Below are 20,842 nucleotides of genomic sequence, written 5' to 3'. Positions count from 1 at the left end.
CCCTCTGACTCAGCAGGAGGGACGGCCCCTCCCACACTCAGGCAAGAGGGGGCCCCCTGCAGAACGGGGGGCATCCCATGGCAGAAGCCGCCCCCACCGCCTTGCCCTCCCCTCCCAGGCCCCGCAGCTCCAATGACAGAAATTACATCAGTTTCTAAAACGCTTCTCCGAGGTTCCACAGACTGTAAGGAGAAGGACACGGTCCAAGAGTCCCCGAGAGGCCGCGGAACCGGGCGGGCAGGGGGGGAGCAGAGCGGGCGGGAAGGGCCCCCAGGCCCACGCGCTGACCCAGGGTACAGCCTACGGGGGGTCTGAAGAAGGGGCGCTGGGTTGTTCTGAGCTCAGGGATCGAGGGGTCGGAGGGAGGGCTGGGTCTCAGAGGCAGCTGGGGTCTTGGGGGCTCGGGGGTGAGGGGAGCGGCAGGGGCAGCTGCCGGAGCACACAGACGGGCAGTTGTGCATTCCACGGCTGCCTGCTGCCCCTCGGGCAAAGGCGCGGAGCCCCCACCGCCACATGCCAGGCCTGGGGGCAGTGACCGTGGAACTTAACACTTTCATGGCATGCTACAGTGGGGCAGCGCCCAGGGTGGGGCTCTGGTGGCAGGCCACTCCCTCCCCCATCCGGACAGCTGTCAGGAGCCAGCGGATGCGAGGAATCCAGGGCGAGCCGCTGCCACCCCGGCACTGGTGGTCCCCAGGCTCACCGGGACAGAGCCCGGGGCAGAGACAGCAGGAAAGCCGCAGGGACCCAAAGGAAGGAGGAAAACCTTCCACTGGAGGCCCGGGGAGCTGTCCGGCCCCACCCCCGTCACTGAAAGCCCCTCCGGCACGGCACCCGGCGCTCCCGGCTGGGTTCTCCCCACCCCCACCCGGATCTGAGCTCCCCCAAGAGGACACACCCATTCCCACCCGTCACCGCAACCCCAGGAACTGATTATAAATAGGGCGGGGTGGGGGATCCTGAGGAGGGCGGGCAGGCCCGCCCTGGGCTGACAGCCAACAAAGCAGCGCGTGGGACGGTTTATGGGCGTCTCCATGGTGCCCGAGGCAGGCTCCAAACAGCACACCCCAACACACACAGATCCCTGCCCCGGGCCGCGGCCAGTGGAAACTCTGAAGACTCAGCCAACTGTTCCCGAAATCCTCCCGCCCCAGCCAGGCAGGAAGGGGGGGCGGCGGCGGGCGGGCTTCCCTGGGAGGGCGGGCAAGGCGGAGCTGGACTGCAGGGCCACAGGACCAGAACGGGCGGCGGCCACACCCCAGGGCCTGCAGAACCTGACCACGGGGGACACCGCGTCGCGCCCCAGCTCCAGGCCTGTCCCCAGGACCGCGGCAGTACCCGCACCCACCACCGGGCCGGTCGCAGCCCGCCAACGCGCCCCGGGGCCCCACCTGAACATCCGCGCCATCTTGCTGGCACGATTTCCTAACCTAATCCTCTCCCATCTCTACATCACCAAATCAGCCCCGCAGGACCTACAGGCCCCCAAATGACCCCCCATCTCTCCCAAAGCCCTTAAGTCCTAAAGCTTCTGCCCAACCCACCCTCCTGCCAGCCCCCAGGGAGGGGGCGGGTGCACCCAGCTCGAGGGTGGGGTGGGGATGTGGGGTCCCCTCCACAGCCACACCCCTGCAGGCGGGGTAGACAGAGCCTGAACCGGCGGTGCCCAGCCTGCTCCCACAGGTGCACCCCTGCACACGGAGCCCCTCCACCTCCCCCCTCCGCAGGGAGAGCACCCCACCCCACCCACAGGCAGACTCCACTCCGCACTGGGAAGAAGGCATGTGAGGCTGGCCCCCCACCCCCCATTACGGGGCCCCTGTGGGTTTCCAGGGCAACCAGCCGGGGCCTTTGGGTAGCCCGAGCTCCCCAACCCAGGACAAAAGAGCCACAGTATGGCCTTGCTGGGGCCCGCCCGTCCGCCGGCGCCGGGACACAAATTCCCCGCCTGAACCAGCCGGCCTCCATGGGCCTGGCCCCCCAAGATGGACCCGAACCAGCCCAAGGACTTGATGCAGCACCCCATCCCATGGACCCGATGCACACGACCCCCAAGATGGACCTGACCCAGCCCCCTATGGACCCAATGCACACATCTCCCCCATAGACCCAGCCAGTCCCCCAAGATGGACCCGACCTGGACCCCCATAGACCTGATCCAGGCATCCCAAGGACCCTACACAGCTACTTCATGGACATGATTCGGCCCCCCCCATGGACCCGGCAAGTCCCCCAAGATGGACCAGACCCGACCCCCACATCGACCCGATGCACCCCCATGGACCCAATGCACCCCCCATGGACCCGATGCACCCCCCATGGGCCCTATGCACCCCCATGGGCTCGATGCACCCCCCATGGACCCAATGCACCCCCCATGGGCCCTATGCACCCCCCATGGACCCTATGCACCCCCCATGGACCCGATGCACCCCCCCATGAACCCGATGCACCCCCCATGGAACCTATGCACCCCCCCATGGACCCGATGCACGCCCCCACGGACCCGATGCACCCCCCATGGGCCCTATGTACCCCCCATGGACCCGATGCACCCCCCATGAACCCTATGCACCCCCCATGGACCCGATGCACCCCCCATGGACCCTATGCACCCCCCATGGACCCGATGCACGCCCCCACGGACCCGATGCACCCCCCACGGACCCGATGCACCCCCCACGGACCCGATGCACCCCCCCATAGACCCTATGCACCCCCCATGGACCCTATGCACCCCCCATGGACCCTATGCACCCCCCATGGACCCAATGCACCCCCCCATGGGCCCACTGAACCCCCCATGGGCCCTATGCACCCCCCATGGACCCGATGCACCCCCCATGGAACCTATGCACCCCCCCATGGACCCGATGCACCCCCATGGACCCGATGCACCCCCATGGACCCGATGCACCCCACATGGACCCTATGCACCCCCCATGGGCCCGATGCACCCCACATGGACCCTATGCACGCCCCCATGGACCCGATGCACCCCCCATGGGCCCGATGCACCCCACATGGACCCTATGCACCCCCCATGGGCCCGATGCACGCCCCCACGGGCCCGATGCACGCCCCCACGGGCCCGATGCACCCCCCACGGACCTGATGCACCCCCCACGGACCCGATGCACCCCCCCATAGACCCTATGCACCCCCCATGGACCCTATGCACCCCCCATGGACCCTATGCACCCCCCATGGGCCCGATGCACCCCCCCATGGACCCTATGCACCCCCCCCATGGACCCTATGCACCCCCCATGGACCCGATGCACCCCCCATGGACCCGATGCACCCCCCATGGGCCCGATGCACCCCCCATGGACCCTATGCACCCCCCATGGGCCCGATGCACCCCCCCATGGACCCTATGCACCCCCACCATGGACCCTATGCACCCCCCATGGACCCGATGCACCCCCCATGGACCCGATGCACCCCCCATGGACCCGATGCACCCCCCATGGACCCGATGCACCCCCCACGGACCCGATGCACCCCCCACGGACCCGATGCACCCCCCACGGACCCTATGCACTCCCCCACGGACCCGATGCACCCCCATGGACCCGATGCACCCCCCATGGACCCTATGCACCCCCCATGGGCCCGATGCACCCCCCCATGGACCCTATGCACCCCCCATGGACCCTATGCACCCCCCATGGACCCGATGCACCCCCCATGGACCCGATGCACCCCCCATGGACCCTATGCACCCCCCATGGGCCCGATGCACCCCCCATGGACCCGATGCACCCCACATGGACCCTATGCACCCCCCCATAGACCCTATGCACCCCCCATGGACCCTATGCACCCCCCATGGACCCTATGCACCCCCCCATGGACCCGATGCACCCCCCCATGGACCCGATGCACCCCCCCCATGGACCCGATGCACCCCCCACGGACCCTATGCACCCCCATGGACCCTATGCACCCCCCATGGACCCGATGCACCCCCCACGGACCCTATGCACCCCCCCACGGACCCGATGCACCCCCATGGACCCGATGCACCCCCCCATGGACCCTATGCACCCCCCCATGGGCCCGATGCACCCCCCATGGACCCTATGCACCCCCCATGGACCCTATGCACCCCCCATGGACCCTATGCACCCCCCATGGACCCGATGCACCCCCCATGGACCCGATGCACCCCCCATGGACCCGATGCAGCCCCCTTGGACCGGACCCTGCGGGCGGCCGGCAGAGGCGGGACTGCGGCCTCGGGCCCCGCCCCCCACTGCAGAGGCCGGGCAGGGACGCGGGGCTGGAGCCCGGGACACGGAGTGGGAGCGCCCCGCACCGGAACGCCCCGCAAGGGAACCGGCCGGCCGTGGACCCCGCAGACCCCGCGCCCAGCGGGCGGTGGGCAGGCCGCACCTTTGAGCGAGCTGATCTCATGCTGTATGGCTCTCGAGGGGTCCATGCTGCTCCGCAGGGCGGGCGCGGGGCGAGGGCTGCGAGGCCGCTCGGCACCCACCGCACGGACCGGCTCGGCTCGGCCGGCCCCGCCCGCCCCGCACCCGCACTGTCCGGCTCGGCTCGGCTCCGCCCCGCCCCGCACCCGCACTGTCCGGGCCGCCCGGCTGGGCGGGGCCGCTGGGGTGGGCGGGGCCGCCTGGTGGGCGGGGCCGCCGGTGGGCGGGGCCTCGCCCCTCCTCCCCGGCCCGCAGGCCGCCCCGGCCGCTAACGCTAACCGCCCTGCCCGCCGAGCCGGGCTCCGCCCCGGGCCGCCGCAGGCGCACAAAGCCCGTCCTGGCCCAGATCCGGCCGCTCAGGCCGCCCTCCCTCCGGCCAGGGCTGCGGGGCTGGAGCCCCAGCGAGCCCCTCCGGGGTCTGTCCCCACCCAGGCCCCCATCACCCTCGGCCCCCACCGGGGCACCCACCACGCAGGGCTCCAGGGCTCCGGTCAAAACCCTGGGGCCTTTGCCCCTCGGTGCCAGCCCCACGGGGCTCCCTGGCTCGGCCTCTGCCTCCATCACCATCTGCACACCACCTGCACAGCTACCGGGAGACTCCCCCTCCCTTGCAGGGACCCGTCCCCCAGCACCACCCACCACCCTACGGGGGACCCAGCCAGGAAGCCGCTCTGGGCAGCTCCTTCCCGCGCCCGCTGACTGTGGGTCAGGTTGCAGCTGCAGAAGAGGCCGGAACAGCACAGGGACCAGGCCCGCTGCACCCACAGACCTGGGCCAATAAAATATACAATGTTGTCCCTACCTGGGCTTGAGACCCAGCAGGCCCAGCTGTTTTCACCCCTACCCCCACCCTCCTACCCCCCACCCCCCCACCCCACCCGAGGACTGCACCCACCCAGCTTGGGACCCAGCTGGCTCCACACCACACACCCACCCCACCCCACCCACCCCGAGGACTCCACCCTCCCAGCTAGGGTGGGTTTCAGGAAATACTAGTTTGCAAAAGAAGAAAATGGCAAAGTGAGGCATCACACAAGACGTGGGGGATCTTGCACTTACAAATTCCTACTTCTTTTTAAGCTGCATCTAGATAAACCTAGGTTGGCCTACAGGCAAACAGTACTTATTTTTTTTGCCAGCCTGGGCCTTGAACTCAGGGCCTGAGCCCTGTCCCTGGCTTTTTGCTCAAGGCTAGCACTCTGCCACTTGCGCCACAGCGCCACTTCTGGCCATTTTCTATATATGTGGTGCTGAGGAATCAAACCTAGGGCTTCATGTATACGAGGCGAGCACTCTTGCCACTAGGCCATATTCCCAGCCCAATTATTGTATTTTTTTTTTTGCCAGTCCTGGGCCTAAGACTCAGGGCCTGAGCACTGTCCCTGGCTTCTTTTTGCTCAAGGCTAGCACTCTGCCACTTGAGCCACAGCACCACTTCTGGCTATTTTCTATATATGCGGTGCTGGGGAATCGAATCCAGGGCCTCATGTATATGAGGCAAGCACTCTTGCCACTAGGCCATATTCCTAGCCCAAACAGTACTTTTATTAAAACAGTCCCTCACTGTGTAGCACAAACTGAACTTGAGTTCAATCTTCTTGCTCCATCCCCAGAGTACTGAGATTACAGGTATGTACCACCACGTGTGAGATTCATTGTCAAACTATACACACACGCACACACACACACACACACACAGACTGGAGGTCTGGCTCGAGCAGTTGAGCACCTGCTTCACAACCACAATTCAAACCCCAATACCAAAAAAGAATCAGTGCTGCCAATGGCTCACACCTGTAACCCCGGCTACGTAGGAAGGCGGAGATCGGAGCATCAGCCGAGGCAGAAAAAGCCTGTGAGACTCTTATCTCTAATTAATCACACACACAAAAGGCTGGAAGTGGTTCTGTGGCTCAAGTGGCAGAGCGCAAGCCTTACCAAAAAGCTCAGGAACAGCGCTCACACCCTGAGTTCAAAGCCCCAGGACCAGGACGCGCACACACGCGCACACGCACGCACACACACACACACATCGGTGTTGTTTCTCTTTATTTGCATAAGATTGAGTCTCATGAGACCATGGTTTTAAGCTAAGGGGAAGTGGGGACAGACAAGTGTTGTGGGAAGGCCTGTCTGTCCTCCGTGTTCAGCCGTGCCAGGTGTGCAGACCTTGCCCTGAGCTTCCACAAGTCGGGCGTGCGGCTCGCTGCCTGCAGCCCGGGGCCTGTCAGGGGTGCCGAGCTGCCTGCAGCCCCGGCACTGGGGAGGCGGAGGCCGTGTGAGGCCAACTTCAGCTCTGCGCACGGCCAGACCCGGCTCACAGAAGTCACCGCGCGGAAGGTGCTGGGAGGAAGCCCCATCTCCTTGTCAACCAGCCTGAAACAGCCACGTGGTGCCACCTCAGAAGTCGGGCCACGTGACCTTCGGGAACACAGCGCAGGTTCTTCCATTGCCTCCGGGTGGGCAGGAAGGGGAAACATGAGAGGAGCAGCATGTGCAAGGGCCTTGGGCGGCGTCCACCCGTGCTCCACAAACGGGGGGGGGGGAGGAGGGAGGGGGGGCAGGCAGGAGACAGAGCCCTGGCAGGAGCTCACCAGGACAGGCAGATTCTGCAACTGACAGTAAGAAGAGCCTGGGATGGGGCTGGGAATGTGGCCTAGCGGTAAAGTGCTCGCCTCATATACATGAAGCCGTGGGTTTGATTCCTCAGCACCACATATATATAAAACGCCGGAAGTGGCGCTGTGGCTCAAGTGGTAGAGTGCTAGCCTTGAGCAAAAAAAGAAGCCAGGGACAGTGCTCAGGCCCTGAGTCCAAGCCCCAGGACTGGAAAAAAAAAAAAAAAAGGAGGGCCTGGGAACGAGATGGGGCCATGAGAGGATGCTGGGTGCGGGGAGTGGGACCCCCGTCTTTCCAGCTCCGGCTGATAAGCAGCGGAGCCTGGTCCGCGGTACGGAGCTTGCTCACGCCTCGCTGCCCGGGTCCTCTGGGCCCTGGGGCCGTGGCAGCCAGCCGTAGATGCCAAGTGATTTTCCTGACGGAGAGGGCGGGACGCGGCCGGCACTGCTCCGGCACAGCGGGAAGCTGGATCCCGGCGGGCGCCGGCTCCCAGGGGGTCACCCGAAGGCAGGCAGCCTGGCGGGGCAAGGGTGTCCTCAGGCCACGTGGGTGGGGGACCCTGAAAACTTCTGCCATGCTCTCCCCAAGAGGGCATGAACCTGCCCCGGGGGCTCACGGGGCGGAAGGAGGAAACACGGCGATTCGGTACAGAATGTCCCGCCACGGCTCGGAGAAACCCACCCGCGGCAGAGCACCCTGCACGAGGTCCCCAGGGCGGAGACCCCGGGGCTGCCTGGCTCCCCGCCGGCCGCGGCCTCCACCCCGGGGTGCATGGACGGGCGCTGCCCGGACCCCGCCCTGAGGGGCCTCGGAGCCAGGGCTGGAGTCCAGCACGTGGCTGTGTGGGATGGGCAGGGCCTGGGAACCGGGGGGACGAGAGGCACACACCCTTGTCCAGTAAACTAGGAAGATGGCACCTAGCTAACGTGAGGATACGCACCCCGCGAAGCGCAGGCCCCCAGAGGCCCCTCCCAGGCACAGCCGAAGGGTGTCAGGAGGGAGGCCAGGGTGAAGGCGAAGCGGGGCTGCTCTCTGGGTGCCGGCCTATCAAGGATTCAACATTAGCTCCTTCTCCTTCCACCGAAACAAACCCAACCCAAATGGAACGAAGCTCACGGGGGGGGGGAGGGGGGTGAATTCAAACACAGCATATAAGTCAGCATACTGGTCGGGGAAAAGCAGCAGGGCAGGCCTTGAACAGCAGTGCAAGACGTAAAACACTGCAGAACAAGCCCAAGGCGGCCAGAACACAGCGGGGCACCGGCGGCTTGCACAGTAATCCTAGCTATTCAAGAGGCTGAGACCGGGGATCAGGGGAAAAAGTCCTAGAGACGCCACCTTCCAAATAACCAGCTTATTAAAGCAGGGCTGGAGCTGTGGTTCAACAGAGAAAGCACGCGAGCCAAGCAAGGTCAAGGCTCTGAGTTCGAACCTTCCAACAAAAAGAAAGGAGAAAAGATCCAGCCAGAACGTCAAGCTTGGGAAGCACGCATGCGTGAACCGCACTCTGAACGCAGCAGCCCAAGTCAGAGGCCGAAGGGCCCACAGCTGGCCACAGAGGGGGCCCTGACCACACCCCACCAACCCACCCACAGTCTCCGCCTTGCTGACCGGCAAGGGACGTGGTGCAGTTTGCTTGACAGCACCCCCCCACCCCCAACACACACACACACACACACACACACCGGTGCTGTCCCTGAGCTCCTTTGCCCAAGGCTCGTGCTCTAGCACTTGAGCTACAGCACCCCTCACTTCAGGCTTTTTAGTGGTTAACTAACTGCCCGGGGCCGGCTTTGAACTGTGATCCTCAGATCTCAGCCTCCTGAGGAGCTGGAACGACAGGCCTGAGCCACTGGGGCCCAGCCCCCATGTGATTCTTGGTTTTCCTCCTTTTAACGCACGTGGTGGTGGTGTCTCCGCCCACCCGGGGGGTCTCCCGGGTCTTCAGGGAGACCCGCAGTCTCATCTCACGCGGGCACCCCACCACCGCTGCGCCTGTCTTCTGCTCCTGCCGGACACTGTGTTTGATAGACACGTCCACCAGCCTCGTTCCCACAGCTTCAAGAGTTCCCAGAAGACCAGAGTTTCGGATTTTTGCCAATATGACAGTTGAAAAAAGTGGTATCTTAGCATAAATATAGCTTAACTTTTGAAAAGCATGTGACCCAGACATTCTTCCTAGTGACAGTCACGGACGTGACAATAATCCCATTACAAAGCTGTCCACTGCAGCAGTTTCCATACAAAGTATTTGGCCAGGCTTGGCGGCACACACCTATAATCCCCAGCTACTCAAAGTGGAGATCAGGAGGATTGTGCTCGCAGACCAGCCCAGGCGGAAAGTTCATAAAACCCCATCTCAGCCAATGATCCGAGCTATGTGGGTCAAAACGTGAGATCAAGAAGATAACTGATGGGCTGGGGATATGGCCTAGTGGCAAGAGTACCTGCCTCGGATACACGAGGCCCTAGGTTCGATTCCCCAGCACCACATATACAGAAAACGGCCAGAAGCGGCGCTGTGGCTCAAGTGGCAGAGTGCTAGCCTTGAGCAAAAAGAAGCCAGGGACAGTGCTCAGGCCCTGAGTCCAAGGCCCAGGACTGGCCAAAAAAAAAAAAGAAGAAGATAACTGATGCCCGAAAGGGCTGGGAGCTAGGCGAAAGAGGTAAAGCACTTGCCTAGCAGGTACAAGACTCTGAACCATCACAAAAAAACCTTAATAAGGCAAGTATGGTGGGACATGCCCATAAGCCTGGCTCTCAGGAGGCTGAGGCAGGAGAATCCTAAATGCAGGACCAGCTTGGGCTACATACAAAACCCTGTCTGATAACCGAACAACAGCCAGGCATTGGTGCCTCATGCCTGCTATCCTGGCAGTACTGGGGCTTGGACTCAGCGCCTGAGCTCGGCTATGGCCTGCTGGGCCTTCAGTCCTCACACTGCACTGGCTCTTCTCTTCTCTTCTCTCCTTTCCTTTCTTTCTTTCCTTCCTACCTTCCTTCCTTCCTTCCATGGTGCTGGTGTCTGAACTCAGGGTCTTGCACGCAGCTCACTCGCCCAGCTGGTGCTGTCCCGTTTGCACTCTCTTACAACACTGTCACCTGGACTTTTCTGCCCGGGCTGGCTTCCAGCCCTGATCCCCCACCTCCTACGTAACGGGGTGACAGGTATGAGCCCCTAGCTTGCACTGGCTTTCTGTTGTCATTAGTTGGTTGGTTGGGTTTTGGTTTTGTTTTCTTTTGTGCCTGTCCTAAGGCTCGAACTCAGGGCCTGGCCACTGACCCTTAGCTTTTTTGGCCGAGGCTTGGGCTCTGTCAGTTGAGCCACGGCTCCATTTCCAACTTTCTGCCGGTTGACTGGGGACGAGTCTCGCGCACTGCTGTCCAGGCTGGCTTTGCACTGTGGTCCTCTGCTCTCAGCCCCTGGGCGGCTGGGATGCGGGCAGGAGCCACCGGGCCGCGCGCCGGCGGCTCTGGTCACATTTGAGCCAGGGACCCGCACGCCAGTCCTGCTTCTGTCCTTCTGCTGAGATGGGAAACTCCTCTGCCTAGGCCGGCCCGGAGCGGCAATCCTTCCGAAGTAGCGGATGGCAATCCTGCCACCACGTGCCGGGTGTCAGGGGAGGGGGCCTGGCGTGTGTAGGAGGGGCTGGCCTTAAACTGCGACCCGGGTGATCCCAGTCCCCGAGCATGTACAACTGTGCAGCATAAACCTCCTTTCCTTGCAACAGTATCCAGCCTCACACATCTTGTTACAGCCCTAGGAAATAAACTAAGTGAGAAAATGAACAGAGTGACCAAGGAACACGACCCTAGGTTAACGTTACTCGGATCTACGCACACGTACAGATACGAGAGGCAGAGGGAAGCAAGGGCGGGACCTGCAGAGAGGCAGCACAGGGGGAGGCCCGGGAGCCGAGGCTGGCCCTGCCCTGCCCGGGGGCGGGGAAGCACAGCCCTCCCTCCTCCCCCCCCAGCCCTGGACTCGGGACCTCCCCCCGGGGAAGCACAGCCCCCCTCCCCCCCAGCCCTGGACTCGGGACCTCCCCCGGGGAAGCACAGCCCCCCTCCTCCCCAGCCCTGGACTCGGGACCTCCCCCGGGGAAGCACAGCCCCCCCTCCCCCCCAGCCCTGGACTCGGGACCTCCCCCGGGGAAGCACAGCCCTCCCTCCTCCCCCCCAGCCCTGGACTCGGGACCTCCCCCGGGGAAGCACAGCCCCCCTCCTCCCCAGCCCTGGACTCGGGACCTCCCCTGGGGAAGCACAGCCCTCCCTCCCCCCCCCCCCAGCCCTGGACTCGGGACCTCCCCCGGGGAAGCACAGCCCCCCCCTCCCCCCCAGCCCTGGACTCGGGACCTCCCCCCCAGGGAAGCACAGCCCCCCTCCCCCCCAGCCCTGGACTCGGGACCTCCCCCGGGGAAGCACAGCCCCCCTCCTCCCCAGCCCTGGACTCGGGACCTCCCCCGGGGAAGCACAGCCCCCCCTCCTCCCCCCCAGCCCTGGACTCGGGACCTCCCCCCGGGGAAGCACAGCCCCCCTCCTCCCCAGCCCTGGACTCGGGACCTCTGGCCCACAGGCCCACAGGTCCCCAGCAGAATCAACGCCGGCTGCTGCAGATAACCTTGTGTGTGGTCATTTGTCATGGCAACCGCAGGAAGCCGCCAGGGTGGGGCGGGGTACCACTGTGACAGGGCTAAACGTGTGGAAATCACTTGGAAATTGGGTAACAGGCAGGAACAGAGAAGAATTTTTTTCACACTGAAACTAGACCATTTTAAAGCATGTGACAGAAAACGCGTAAGTCTGCCCAGCTGAAAGCCAGGTGTGGTGACAACGCAAACTGAAGCACAGGCTACTGAGGGGGGCCAGGCACATGGCTCCCGCTGGCCGGGAGTACAAGCCCAGACAAGGGAACCCAGAGACCCAGCGGCAGGAGAGGCAGGGAGGAGGAAGAGAAGGGAGGGGAGGAGCAGGAGAAGCAACATGGAGGCCGAAGATGTCTGCCAGTGAGACCTTCGAGGGAAATGAAACCCGGGGCTGGTGGCTCAGGCCTGAACCCCTAGCTACGCAGGAGGCTGAGATCGAGGACTGCGGTTTGGAGTAGTTAGCCCAGGGGGAGAGTCTGTGGGACTCTTGTCTCCAGTTCACCAGTAAAGAGCCAAAAGTGGCACTGTGGCTCAAGTGGTAGAGCACCAGCCTCAAGTGAAACAGCCAAGCTAGAGCTCGAGGCCTTGAGTTCAAGCCTCGGTACACACACATGTACACACACACACACACACACACACACACACACACACACACTGGGGGACTGGAAGAATGTTACACAGACACAGGTGGCTGAGCTAGACCCTGCTGGAGGCAGAACTTGTGCACGGTGTGTGCACATTGTGAGCTGGTGAGACTTCTAAGCGAGCTGTGGTGTCGCTTCTTGCTTGTCATCTTAAAAGCACAGGAAGCAAAGAAATGTCATTTTAATTTCTTCTGTGCCGGTCCTGGGCTTAACTCAGGGTGTGGGCCCTGTTCCTGAGCTATTTTTGCTCAAGGCTCAGCTCCACTTCCGGCTTTTTCTGTGTATGTGGTGCTGAGGATTCGAACCCAGGGCCCCATGCACTAGGCTAGCGCTCTGCCGCTAAGCCACATTCCCAGCCCCTCCTCAACTGTTTTTGCTCAAGGCTCAGCTCCTCTTCCGGCTTTTTTTTTCTTCTGGTGGTTAATTGGAAGTAAGAGTCTCGCAGACTTTCCTGCTCAGGCTGACCCAGTTCTCAGATCTCAGCCTCCTGCGTGGCTGGATGACAGGCACGGCCACCAGCACTAAAGGAATCTGCTGAAGGAGGAAGGTGAAGCACAAAGGACGGCAGCACTGTGGCCTGGGACACAGCCGGGGAGAGGGCAGGAGGTGCCAGCGGCAGGGCCTGCTTGGGACCGGCCAGCCCGGTGTGGTCCGTTCACGCGCCGGCTCAGGCAGGGGCAGGAGTACAGCAGGGGCTCGCCGGGTCACGAATGCCGGGCCAGGAACGGAGGCCGCAGACACGGAGGGGCAGAGGCGCTGGGACCCGGCCACAGACCTGGACAGCCCCAGCACGCCCCCAGACTCCCCTCCGCAGCGGCCGCAGCCTCCTCCCCAGCTCACCCCGGAGTGTTCAGTGTCCTGACCTTCCCCTTGGCACACAGCACCACCCAGCCCTCCCCGCAGACCGGGCCCCCGCGGGCTCCACTCCCCCCCCCCCTGGGGGGCCGCAGGACGCAGCCCCCCCATCGGGACCCCCACGGGCTCCACTCCTACCCGGGGCTCAGCACGAAGCCCCCTCACCGGGGCCCCCCACGGGCTCCACTCCCCAGCCCTGCTCTCAGAAGCTGAATTTTGTTTACAATCTTCTCTGAAAGCCTGAACCCGCACCCAGACCCTGAGGACACGATTCAGACTGTTCTATATCACTCAGCCCCAGATAAATTCTAAGCTGAGTTCAAGACCCAAGACAGGCATAAAAGAAAAAAAGTTTAGCGAAGCCAGCGTCGTGCCCACGGGGGAGTCTCAGCTACACAGAGGCGCAGACAGCAAAGTCCCAGTGCAGGCCCGTCCCCGGCCACGGAGCCAGAGACCCTGCGTGGAAAATTCTGAAAAAGAAAAAGTGGTAGGGGCTGGGGATATGGCCTAGTGGCGAGAGAGCTCGCCTCGTATACATGAGGCCCTGGGTTCAATTCCCCAGTACCACATATACAGAAAACGGCCAGAAGTGGCGCTGTGGCTCAAGTGGCAGAGTGCTAGCCTTGAGCACAAAGAAGCCAGGGACAGTGCTCAGGCCCTGAGTCCAAGGCCCAGGACTGGCAAAAAAAAAAAAAAAAAAGTGGTAGAACACCTGCCTAGCAAGCCCCAAGCCTCCCACAGCAAAATGCTCTGTAGAAAAAGGAAGGCAGCTTCTGGAAAGGCCACTCAAAAGGAAAAATGTCCATGTCGGTAACTATGAAAGGACACCTCCTGCCTTCATTAACAGCCAAAGAACGCAAAGTAATGTGCATTGATAAAAAACTTACATTAAAGAGAATTCGCACATTAAGTCAGATTAGATTTGTGTGTGTGTACACGCCAGTGCTGGGGCTTGAACTCAGGGTCTGGGAACTGTCCCTGATCTGAAATTTTCCACTCAAGGCTGGTACTCTACCACGTGAGTCACAGCTCCACTTCTGATTTCCTGGTGGCCAAGTGGAGGTGAGTCTCACAGACTTTTCTGCCCGAGCTGGCTTGGAACCACACTCCTCAGCCTTCTGAGTAGCTAAGGTTACAGGCGTGAGCCACCAACACCTGGCTCACACTGGGCTTTGTTGTTCACCAACCATATGGGCGAGCGAGTGAAGGCCGGGCTCACGGGCACTGGAGGGCGATCTAGAGGTGCAGCCTTTATAAATACGAGTTTGATGTCCATCTAAAGGGTCGAGCAAATAAGCGGCGGTGATCGCACGAAGCGGGCTGTTCAGTGGTGGCTTGGCCATGAGGCTGAGCCCTCACTCGCCTGAGGAGGAGTCTCGGTGGGGCACACGGTACTCCCGGAACCGGGTGGGAGAGGCAGGAGGATGTCAAGCCCGAAGGCCAGCCTGGGCTACCGTGAGTGGAAAGCCAGCCTGGCGACGCGGCAAAGAAACAGGCATGGGGGTGTGGCGCAAGGACCGAGCCCGCGCACCGCGCAGACGAGGACCCAGCCCCGCCTCAGCACCGCACACCCCAGTGAGAGGCTGCCGGCCACCAGCCGGAGCGGGCAGGGCGTGAAACCGCCGACGCCCACGCTGCAGCGAGGCTGGAAAGCTATCTGGCCGTTCTTCACACGGTTCAATCCAGAGTCACCACCCAACCCCGCCGATCCACTCCTAGGTGCCCACCGAGAAGCACAGACAGGCATCGGCACAAAAGGTCACATCGTTATTCGCCACAACCCAAAGGCAGGGACAACTCATCAATTAATAAGCAAAAGCCGCCAGGCACCGGTGGCTCACGCCTGTCATCCCAGCTACTCAGGAGGCTGAGATCTGAGGATCCGGGTTCGAAGCCAGCCCGGGCAGCAAAGTCCATGAGACCCTTAGCTCCAATGAACCACCAGAAAACCGGAAGTGGTGCTGTGGCTCAAAGTGGTGGAGTGCTAGCAGCCTTGAGCTGAGGGGCTCAGGGACAGCGCCCAGGCCCAGAGTTCAAGACAAAAAGAAGAAGCAAGAGCTGGCACCCCCGTTTCATGGGAAGGGGTGCCCATACCCTGCGCCATGACCAAGCAGGAACCCATTCTGCGAGGTGAAGGCAGGCACAGGCTCAGTCTCTACGGAGTGTCCGATCCAGCCCGGTCTCTAGGGACTGGAGCTCGGTGTTGCCAGGGGCTCGGGGCAACAGTGTCCTGAGGTTGACAGTGGCTGTGGGCTGTCAATGCGTGGACTGTGATTTCACCGGATCAAGCTGTCTGGAACGAGCAGCCAATAAGCATGTGCCTTGCGGGGTGTGCACTACGGGCAGAGCGGCCAAGTCCCCTCCGCCCCACACAGGGATTGGGGCAGAGAGGTGACTGAGACCACCTTTTTATTTATTTATTTGCCAGTCTCGGGGCTTGGACTCAGGGCCTGAGCACTGTCCCTGGCTTCTTTTTGCTCAAGGCTAGCACTCTGCCACTTGAGCCACAGCACCACCTCTGGCTTTTTCTGTATATGTGGTGCTGAGGAATCGAACCCAGGACTTCATGTATATGAGGCAAGCACTCTACCACTAGGCCACATTCCCAGCCCTAGACATTTTACTTTTTTTGTAATTTATTTATTAATTAAACAAAAAATTTTGACAAGGTGTTGTGCAAAAAGGGTACAGTTACATAGTAGGGCAGTGTGTACATTTCTTGTGATATCTTACACCCTGTTTTTCTTTCCCTTCCCTGGGTCAGGTAGACATATATACAATACACCATGGACCAAGAACATATACAGTAGCCACGTGGCCTACGCCCAAGAAAATTCACCTAGGGCTTTAAGTGTAATGTCGACATTAGACAATATAGACATTTTACTTTTGACAGTAAACACAGACCCCAAGCCCTCTCCAGAGAGTTCCAGCTGGCCTCCGCCCCCGCCAGCTAAGCTCCCGTCCCTCCAGCTGACAACTCCACTGCTCACCCGCGGAAGCACCCAGCAAAGCCCTGGACTGGTGCCGGCACACAGATAATGGAGTTCAGAGTCCAGCCTGAGAGAGGGCAGAGACACATGAGGGAGGAGGGGTCCACCCGGCAGGCCCAGGCCCCGAGCCCCCAGCCAGGGCTTCCTGTGGATACCCTGACAGCTCCCAGCCCCTTCCAGTACCTTCTCCGGAAGAGGGCAGGTCTCCGGGTGGGTGCCCCACTCCAGTGGCCCCATTCCTTGCCTTGCATGAGCCAGGGGCCCGGCCGGACCCCAGCACTGCTGGGGACCTCAAGCTGCCCTGGGTACCCCAGACAACCCCGCTTCCATTCCCCCACACCACCAGCTCCCTCCGCAGGGCGGCCCGGACCCGGAGCTTCCCCAGCCGCAGCGGGAACCCCTCCCAAGCCGGCCACAGCCCTGAAGCGAGGGAGGCCCCTCCATGAGACACCCAGGGAGGAACGACCCCAGGCCCCACCACCGGACCGAAGGTGGGGTGGACAGGAGGGCGGACGCTCAGCCAGATGGACTCTCTAGAAGTCAGAGGAGGAGGAGCAGGGCCCTTCAGGGCAGGGGGGATCTCAGAGGAGGAGCGCTTTTCAGAGAGGGGGTTTCCAGGGCAGGGCCAGGAAGGACATGTCCAGGAGGCCTGAGCAGTTGTGAGGGGGTAAAGGTCAGTGGGGTGAGTCAGAGATGAGTGTCTCTGCGAGAGAGGGGGTGGGGGCAAGAGCGGGGGTGGGGGCAATCGCCAGAGTGGGCCGGAGGCCATGGGCCGAGGTCAGAGCCTTTGCTCAGTTCACCAGGGCCCTGGGCCCTCCTCCCGGCCACAGAGAGGGCGGCTGCAGGGCTGAGGCAGGGAGGCCCAGCCCCCCAGGTCCTGGGGCCGCACCGCCGCCCTCCCCACGCAGCGCACCCTCCCCCCGGGGAACAGAGGGGCGGCGCCTTGGCACGCGGCAGCCCCCCGGCCCATGGGGCTGGGGTCTGGAAGATGGGCGGATGCAGGGGACGCCTCTGGCCTCTCCCCCGTCGCTCGCCTGAGGCCAGGGCCAAGCAGGCCCCGGGCACGGAGCACGTCCTGAGCGCCCTCTGCGCCTCGCCCCGCGGGGGGAGCCCAGCACCTGCTCTGCTCTGACTGGCGGCGCGAGGCACGTGCGCAGGGACAGCTGCACCGTCACGTCACAGGACCGTCCTGCTTCGGGCAGACACCCCTGCACCGTGGCAGAAGCAGGCAGGAGTCCTCCCGCGCCCTCCCAGCCTCCAAGGCCAAGCCCGGAGACAGACAGGGACCCGGCCAGCCCAGCGGGCCTGCCATCAGGGGCCCCACAGGGGCTGGCTGGGGGGGAGTCCAGGGACGGGGTCCCTGATGAGCCGGAGGAGGGAAAGTCCCTCGGGCCCGGATGACTTCAGGCTCTGGGACGGCGGGACAGGCCTCCCGGCGCGCGGACGCCCGAGCAAGGCCGGCGGGAAGCACCACTCCGCATACGCCCCAGCTCCGGCAGGAGGAGCCAGTTCGTACAGGCTCGGTCCTGGGGATTGTCGGGAGGGCTGTGGCCCGAGTAGGTGGCCACTTTCTTGTTTGCAGTGCGGAGGTGAGCCCTGGTGGGGCAGGGCCAGCCAGGCAGGGAGCAAGGCATGGCCCCCCACCCCCGCCAAAGCCCACCAAGGGATGTGGCGGTCGAGCTTGGGAGTCCAGGGTCCCAGAAGTGCCGGGTAAGTGGCACGGAGAACAAGATGCGGGGAGCCAGCCCCACACGGGCAGAGACGCAGGGCCCACGGAGCCCCACACGGGCAGAGACACAGGGCCCACGGAGCCCCACACGGGCCGAGACGCAGGGCCCACGGAGCCCCACACGGGCAGGGGGGCAGGGCCCACGGAGCCCCACACGGGCAGAGACGCAGGGCCCACGGAGCCCCACACGGGCAGGGGGGCAGGGCCCACGGAGCCCCACACGGGCAGAGACGCAGGGCCCACGGAGCCCCACACGGGCAGAGACGCAGGGCCCACGGAGCCCCACACGGGCAGAGACGCAGGGCCCACGGAGCCCCACACGGGCAGAGACGCAGGGCCCACGGAGCCCCACACGGGCAGAGACGCAGGGCCCACGGAGCCCCACACGGGCAGGGGGGCAGGGCCCACGGAGCCCCACACGGGCAGGGGGGCAGGGCCCACGGAGCCCCACACGGGCAGAGACGCAGGGCCCACGGAGCCCCACACGGGCAGGGGGGCAGGGCCCACGGAGCCCCAGCACACGGGCAGGGGGGCAGGGCCCACGGAGCCCCACACGGGCAGGGGGGCAGGGCCCATGGAGCCCCACATGGGCCGAGACGCAAGGCCCACGGAGCCCCACACGGGCAGGGGGGCAGGGCCCACGGAGCCCCACACGGGCAGAGACGCAGGGCCCACGGAGCCCCACACGGGCAGAGACGCAGGGCCCACGGAGCCCCACACGGGCAGGGGGGCAGGGCCCACGGAGCCCCACACGGGCAGAGACGCAGGGCCCACGGAGCCCCACACGGGCAGGGGGGCAGGGCCCACGGAGCCCCACACGGGCAGAGGCAGGGCCCACGGAGCCCCACACGGGCAGGGGGGCAGGGCCCACGGAGCCCCACACGGGCAGGGGGGCAGGGCCCACATCCATGCTGCCCACAGCACTTGGAAAGCTGCCTGGGTGAGGTGCAGGCTGGACCGCCCCACCACAGGGCTCCCAACAAAGCCCTAGCAGAACCTCTCTCCCTGAGCTGCCCTTGGGGGCAGAGCCAGCGAAAGCCACCCCATGGGGCTGGAACCTGCTCCAGCCGGGCCGTGCCTGGAGCACCCTCCTCGGCCCTGCCAGGGTCCCGGCCATGCCCGCTGGGAGCCCGGGAGGACCGGGCGGCGTCCACACTGCTCAGGGCCCAGCCCAGCCCCAGGCAGCGGGGCTTCCAGGTGTGACGAGAGCCTGGCAAGCCTGGAGGGTCCCTGCGAACGAGGCAGCCATGCTGGCCCCTCTGGAGAGGAAGGAGGGGCCGCTCCCCCGGGGCGAGGGCAGGGCGCAATGGGGTCCCTGCCAAGGGAGGGTGCGCCTAGGCCTGGACAAATCGGGGAGGTGAGGGAAGGCGGCAGCTATGCCACCACGGCCCGGCCCCACCCGGCGCAGACGCGGGACCCCGCGGAGGGGCGCGGGGGTGGGCGGGCTCAGCCCGGCCCGCGGAGGGGCGGGGGCGGGGAGGGCGCAGACCCGGGAGCCGCGGAGCCCGCCCGCCGCCCGCTCGCCCGCGCACCATGTCCTATTACGGTCATGGACGCGAGGGGTCCTGGAGCGCCGGCCGAGGGCGGCGCGGGCGGCTGCAGGGGCCGGCGGGCGGCGGGGCCGGCGGGGCCGGCGGGCGGGCGGCGGCGCCGGAGGGCGGCGGGGCCGGAGGGCGGCGGGGCCGGGCGCGGGCACCGGACCCCCGGAGCGGGCGGCGGCGCCTACCTTTGTACTTCTCCCGCACCTCCTCGTAGGCCTGGATGAAGTCCTGCTCGTCGGGCGGCGGCCCGGACACCGGCCAAGCGGCCATGCCGGGGGCGCGGGGCGGGGCGGCGCGGGGCGGCGCGGGGCACGGGCGGGCGCGGGGCCGGGGCCGCTCTGCCCTCCCGCCGCCCGCGCGCCCCGCTTAAAGAGGCCGCCCCCGCCCCGCCCCGCGCCGCCCCGATCCGCCCCGCACCCAGGATGCCCCAGGGCAGGCGGGGCGGGGCCGCCGGAGCCCCGGCCAGCCCCGGTCCGCCCCGGCCCCGCCTCTCCCCGGCCGGCCGCGACCTCACCTGGTCGCCCCGCGCCACCCCCCCACCCCCCCCCCCCCCCCCGCCCCGGCCCCCCGGCCCTGGCTCGGTTCCAGGGCAGTCACTGGAATCCTCCCAGTGTAGAATCGCAGATCGAGTTGCTGTCTCCAGCGTGTAAAGAGCCCTTAAAAGGCAACAACAACTACTACTACTACTTGCATCCAAGAGACCTGAAGTAGATAAAACAGAAAAAAAAGCTTGACACTAAATTAAAAAGCACTCCCAGCCGGGTGTGAGCGGCTCCAGAAGTTCAAAGCCAGCCTGGGCAGGGAAGTCTGTGCACTCCTATCTCCAACTAACAGGCGAAAGGCCGGGAGCGGAGCGATGGCTCAAGTGGTGAGGTGTCACCCTGAGCACAAACGTTCAGGGACAGCACCCAGGCCCTGAGTTCAAGTCCCAGTATCAGCGCGCGCACACACGCTCCTTTCCACCCACCACACTGGCAAAGCCCTTCACCTGCTGCTGACAGACACCTTTCTGAGCCACCCCTGGCATGGTTCCTGCCAACCTTCCGCGCCCTCCCTTAAGGAAGAAGCCCCACTTAGAGGTCACAGACGTAAGAAAACCACCAGAAGGGAACGCAAAGCCCCTGCCTGGGGCTTCGGGCCACGGTGCCCTAGAAGCCGAGCAGCCTGCAGGGGCTGCGGAAACACGCGGAGCCCCCTCCCTCCTCTTCTCGGGTCGGGGAAGGGCACGCACGATTCTACGTGGGGAAGCAGCCCTGTTCGGTGTGACCAAGGCGTCGCCCGGAAGGCGACGGGCAGAGTGGCTGGAAGGCATCCGTCGCCCCTCACCGACCCCTCCGCCACGCTGCTCCTGAGCTTCTGCCGACCAAGTCCTTCCA

At 64.3% G+C, this 20,842-nt stretch overlaps 2 protein-coding genes across 2 annotated transcripts; one reads left to right on the top strand and one right to left on the bottom strand.

The window, feature by feature from the left end:
* Positions 1-1,034: 1,034 nt before the first annotated feature.
* On the top strand, positions 1,035-3,115 carry LOC125361015 (extensin-like). Its single transcript, XM_048359214.1, has 3 exons — positions 1,035-1,481; positions 1,834-1,893; positions 2,108-3,115. The coding sequence occupies exons 1-3, from the start codon at positions 1,035-1,037 to the stop codon at positions 3,113-3,115; spliced, it is 1,515 nt and encodes a 504-aa protein (XP_048215171.1).
* Positions 3,116-7,670: 4,555 nt separating this feature from the next.
* On the bottom strand, positions 7,671-19,736 carry LOC125361014 (formin-2-like). Its single transcript, XM_048359213.1, has 4 exons — positions 19,652-19,736; positions 18,984-19,240; positions 17,857-18,861; positions 7,671-7,916 (listed from the first exon to the last, which is right to left on the bottom strand). Exons 1-4 carry the CDS (start codon positions 19,734-19,736, stop codon positions 7,671-7,673), a joined length of 1,593 nt encoding a protein of 530 aa, XP_048215170.1.
* Between the last annotated feature and the right edge of the window lie 1,106 nt (positions 19,737-20,842).

The sequence above is a fragment of the Perognathus longimembris genome, chromosome 12 (genome assembly GCF_023159225.1).
Source record: "Perognathus longimembris pacificus isolate PPM17 chromosome 12, ASM2315922v1, whole genome shotgun sequence".
In the NCBI taxonomy this organism is placed as follows: domain Eukaryota; kingdom Metazoa; phylum Chordata; class Mammalia; order Rodentia; family Heteromyidae; genus Perognathus; species Perognathus longimembris.
Note: the sequence above shows the minus strand (reverse complement) of the source record. Positions and strands in the feature narration are given on the sequence as shown.

What these genes read in the sequence shown, in the direction of transcription:
- LOC125361015 (XM_048359214.1), top strand. Translation starts at nt 1,035, where the DNA reads ATGGTGCCCGAGGCAGGCTCCAAACAGCACACCCCAACACACACAGAT. An exon ending in CAGCCCCGCAGGACCTACAG is followed by an intron (nt 1,482 to 1,833) that starts GCCCCCAAATGA and finishes GTGGGTTTCCAG; the next exon opens with GGCAACCAGCCGGGGCCTTT. An exon ending in CCCAGGACAAAAGAGCCACA is followed by an intron (nt 1,894 to 2,107) that starts GTATGGCCTTGC and finishes TCTCCCCCATAG; the next exon opens with ACCCAGCCAGTCCCCCAAGA.
- LOC125361014 (XM_048359213.1), bottom strand. Translation starts at nt 19,736, where the DNA reads ATGGCCGCTTGGCCGGTGTCCGGGCCGCCGCCCGACGAGCAGGACTTC. An exon ending in GGTGCGGGAGAAGTACAAAG is followed by an intron (nt 19,241 to 19,651) that starts GTAGGCGCCGCC and finishes CTCCCTTGGCAG; the next exon opens with GGACCCCATTGCGCCCTGCC. An exon ending in CTCGACCGCCACATCCCTTG is followed by an intron (nt 7,917 to 17,856) that starts GTGGGCTTTGGC and finishes CCCGGTTCCCAG; the next exon opens with GCCCTGCCCATCCCACACAG.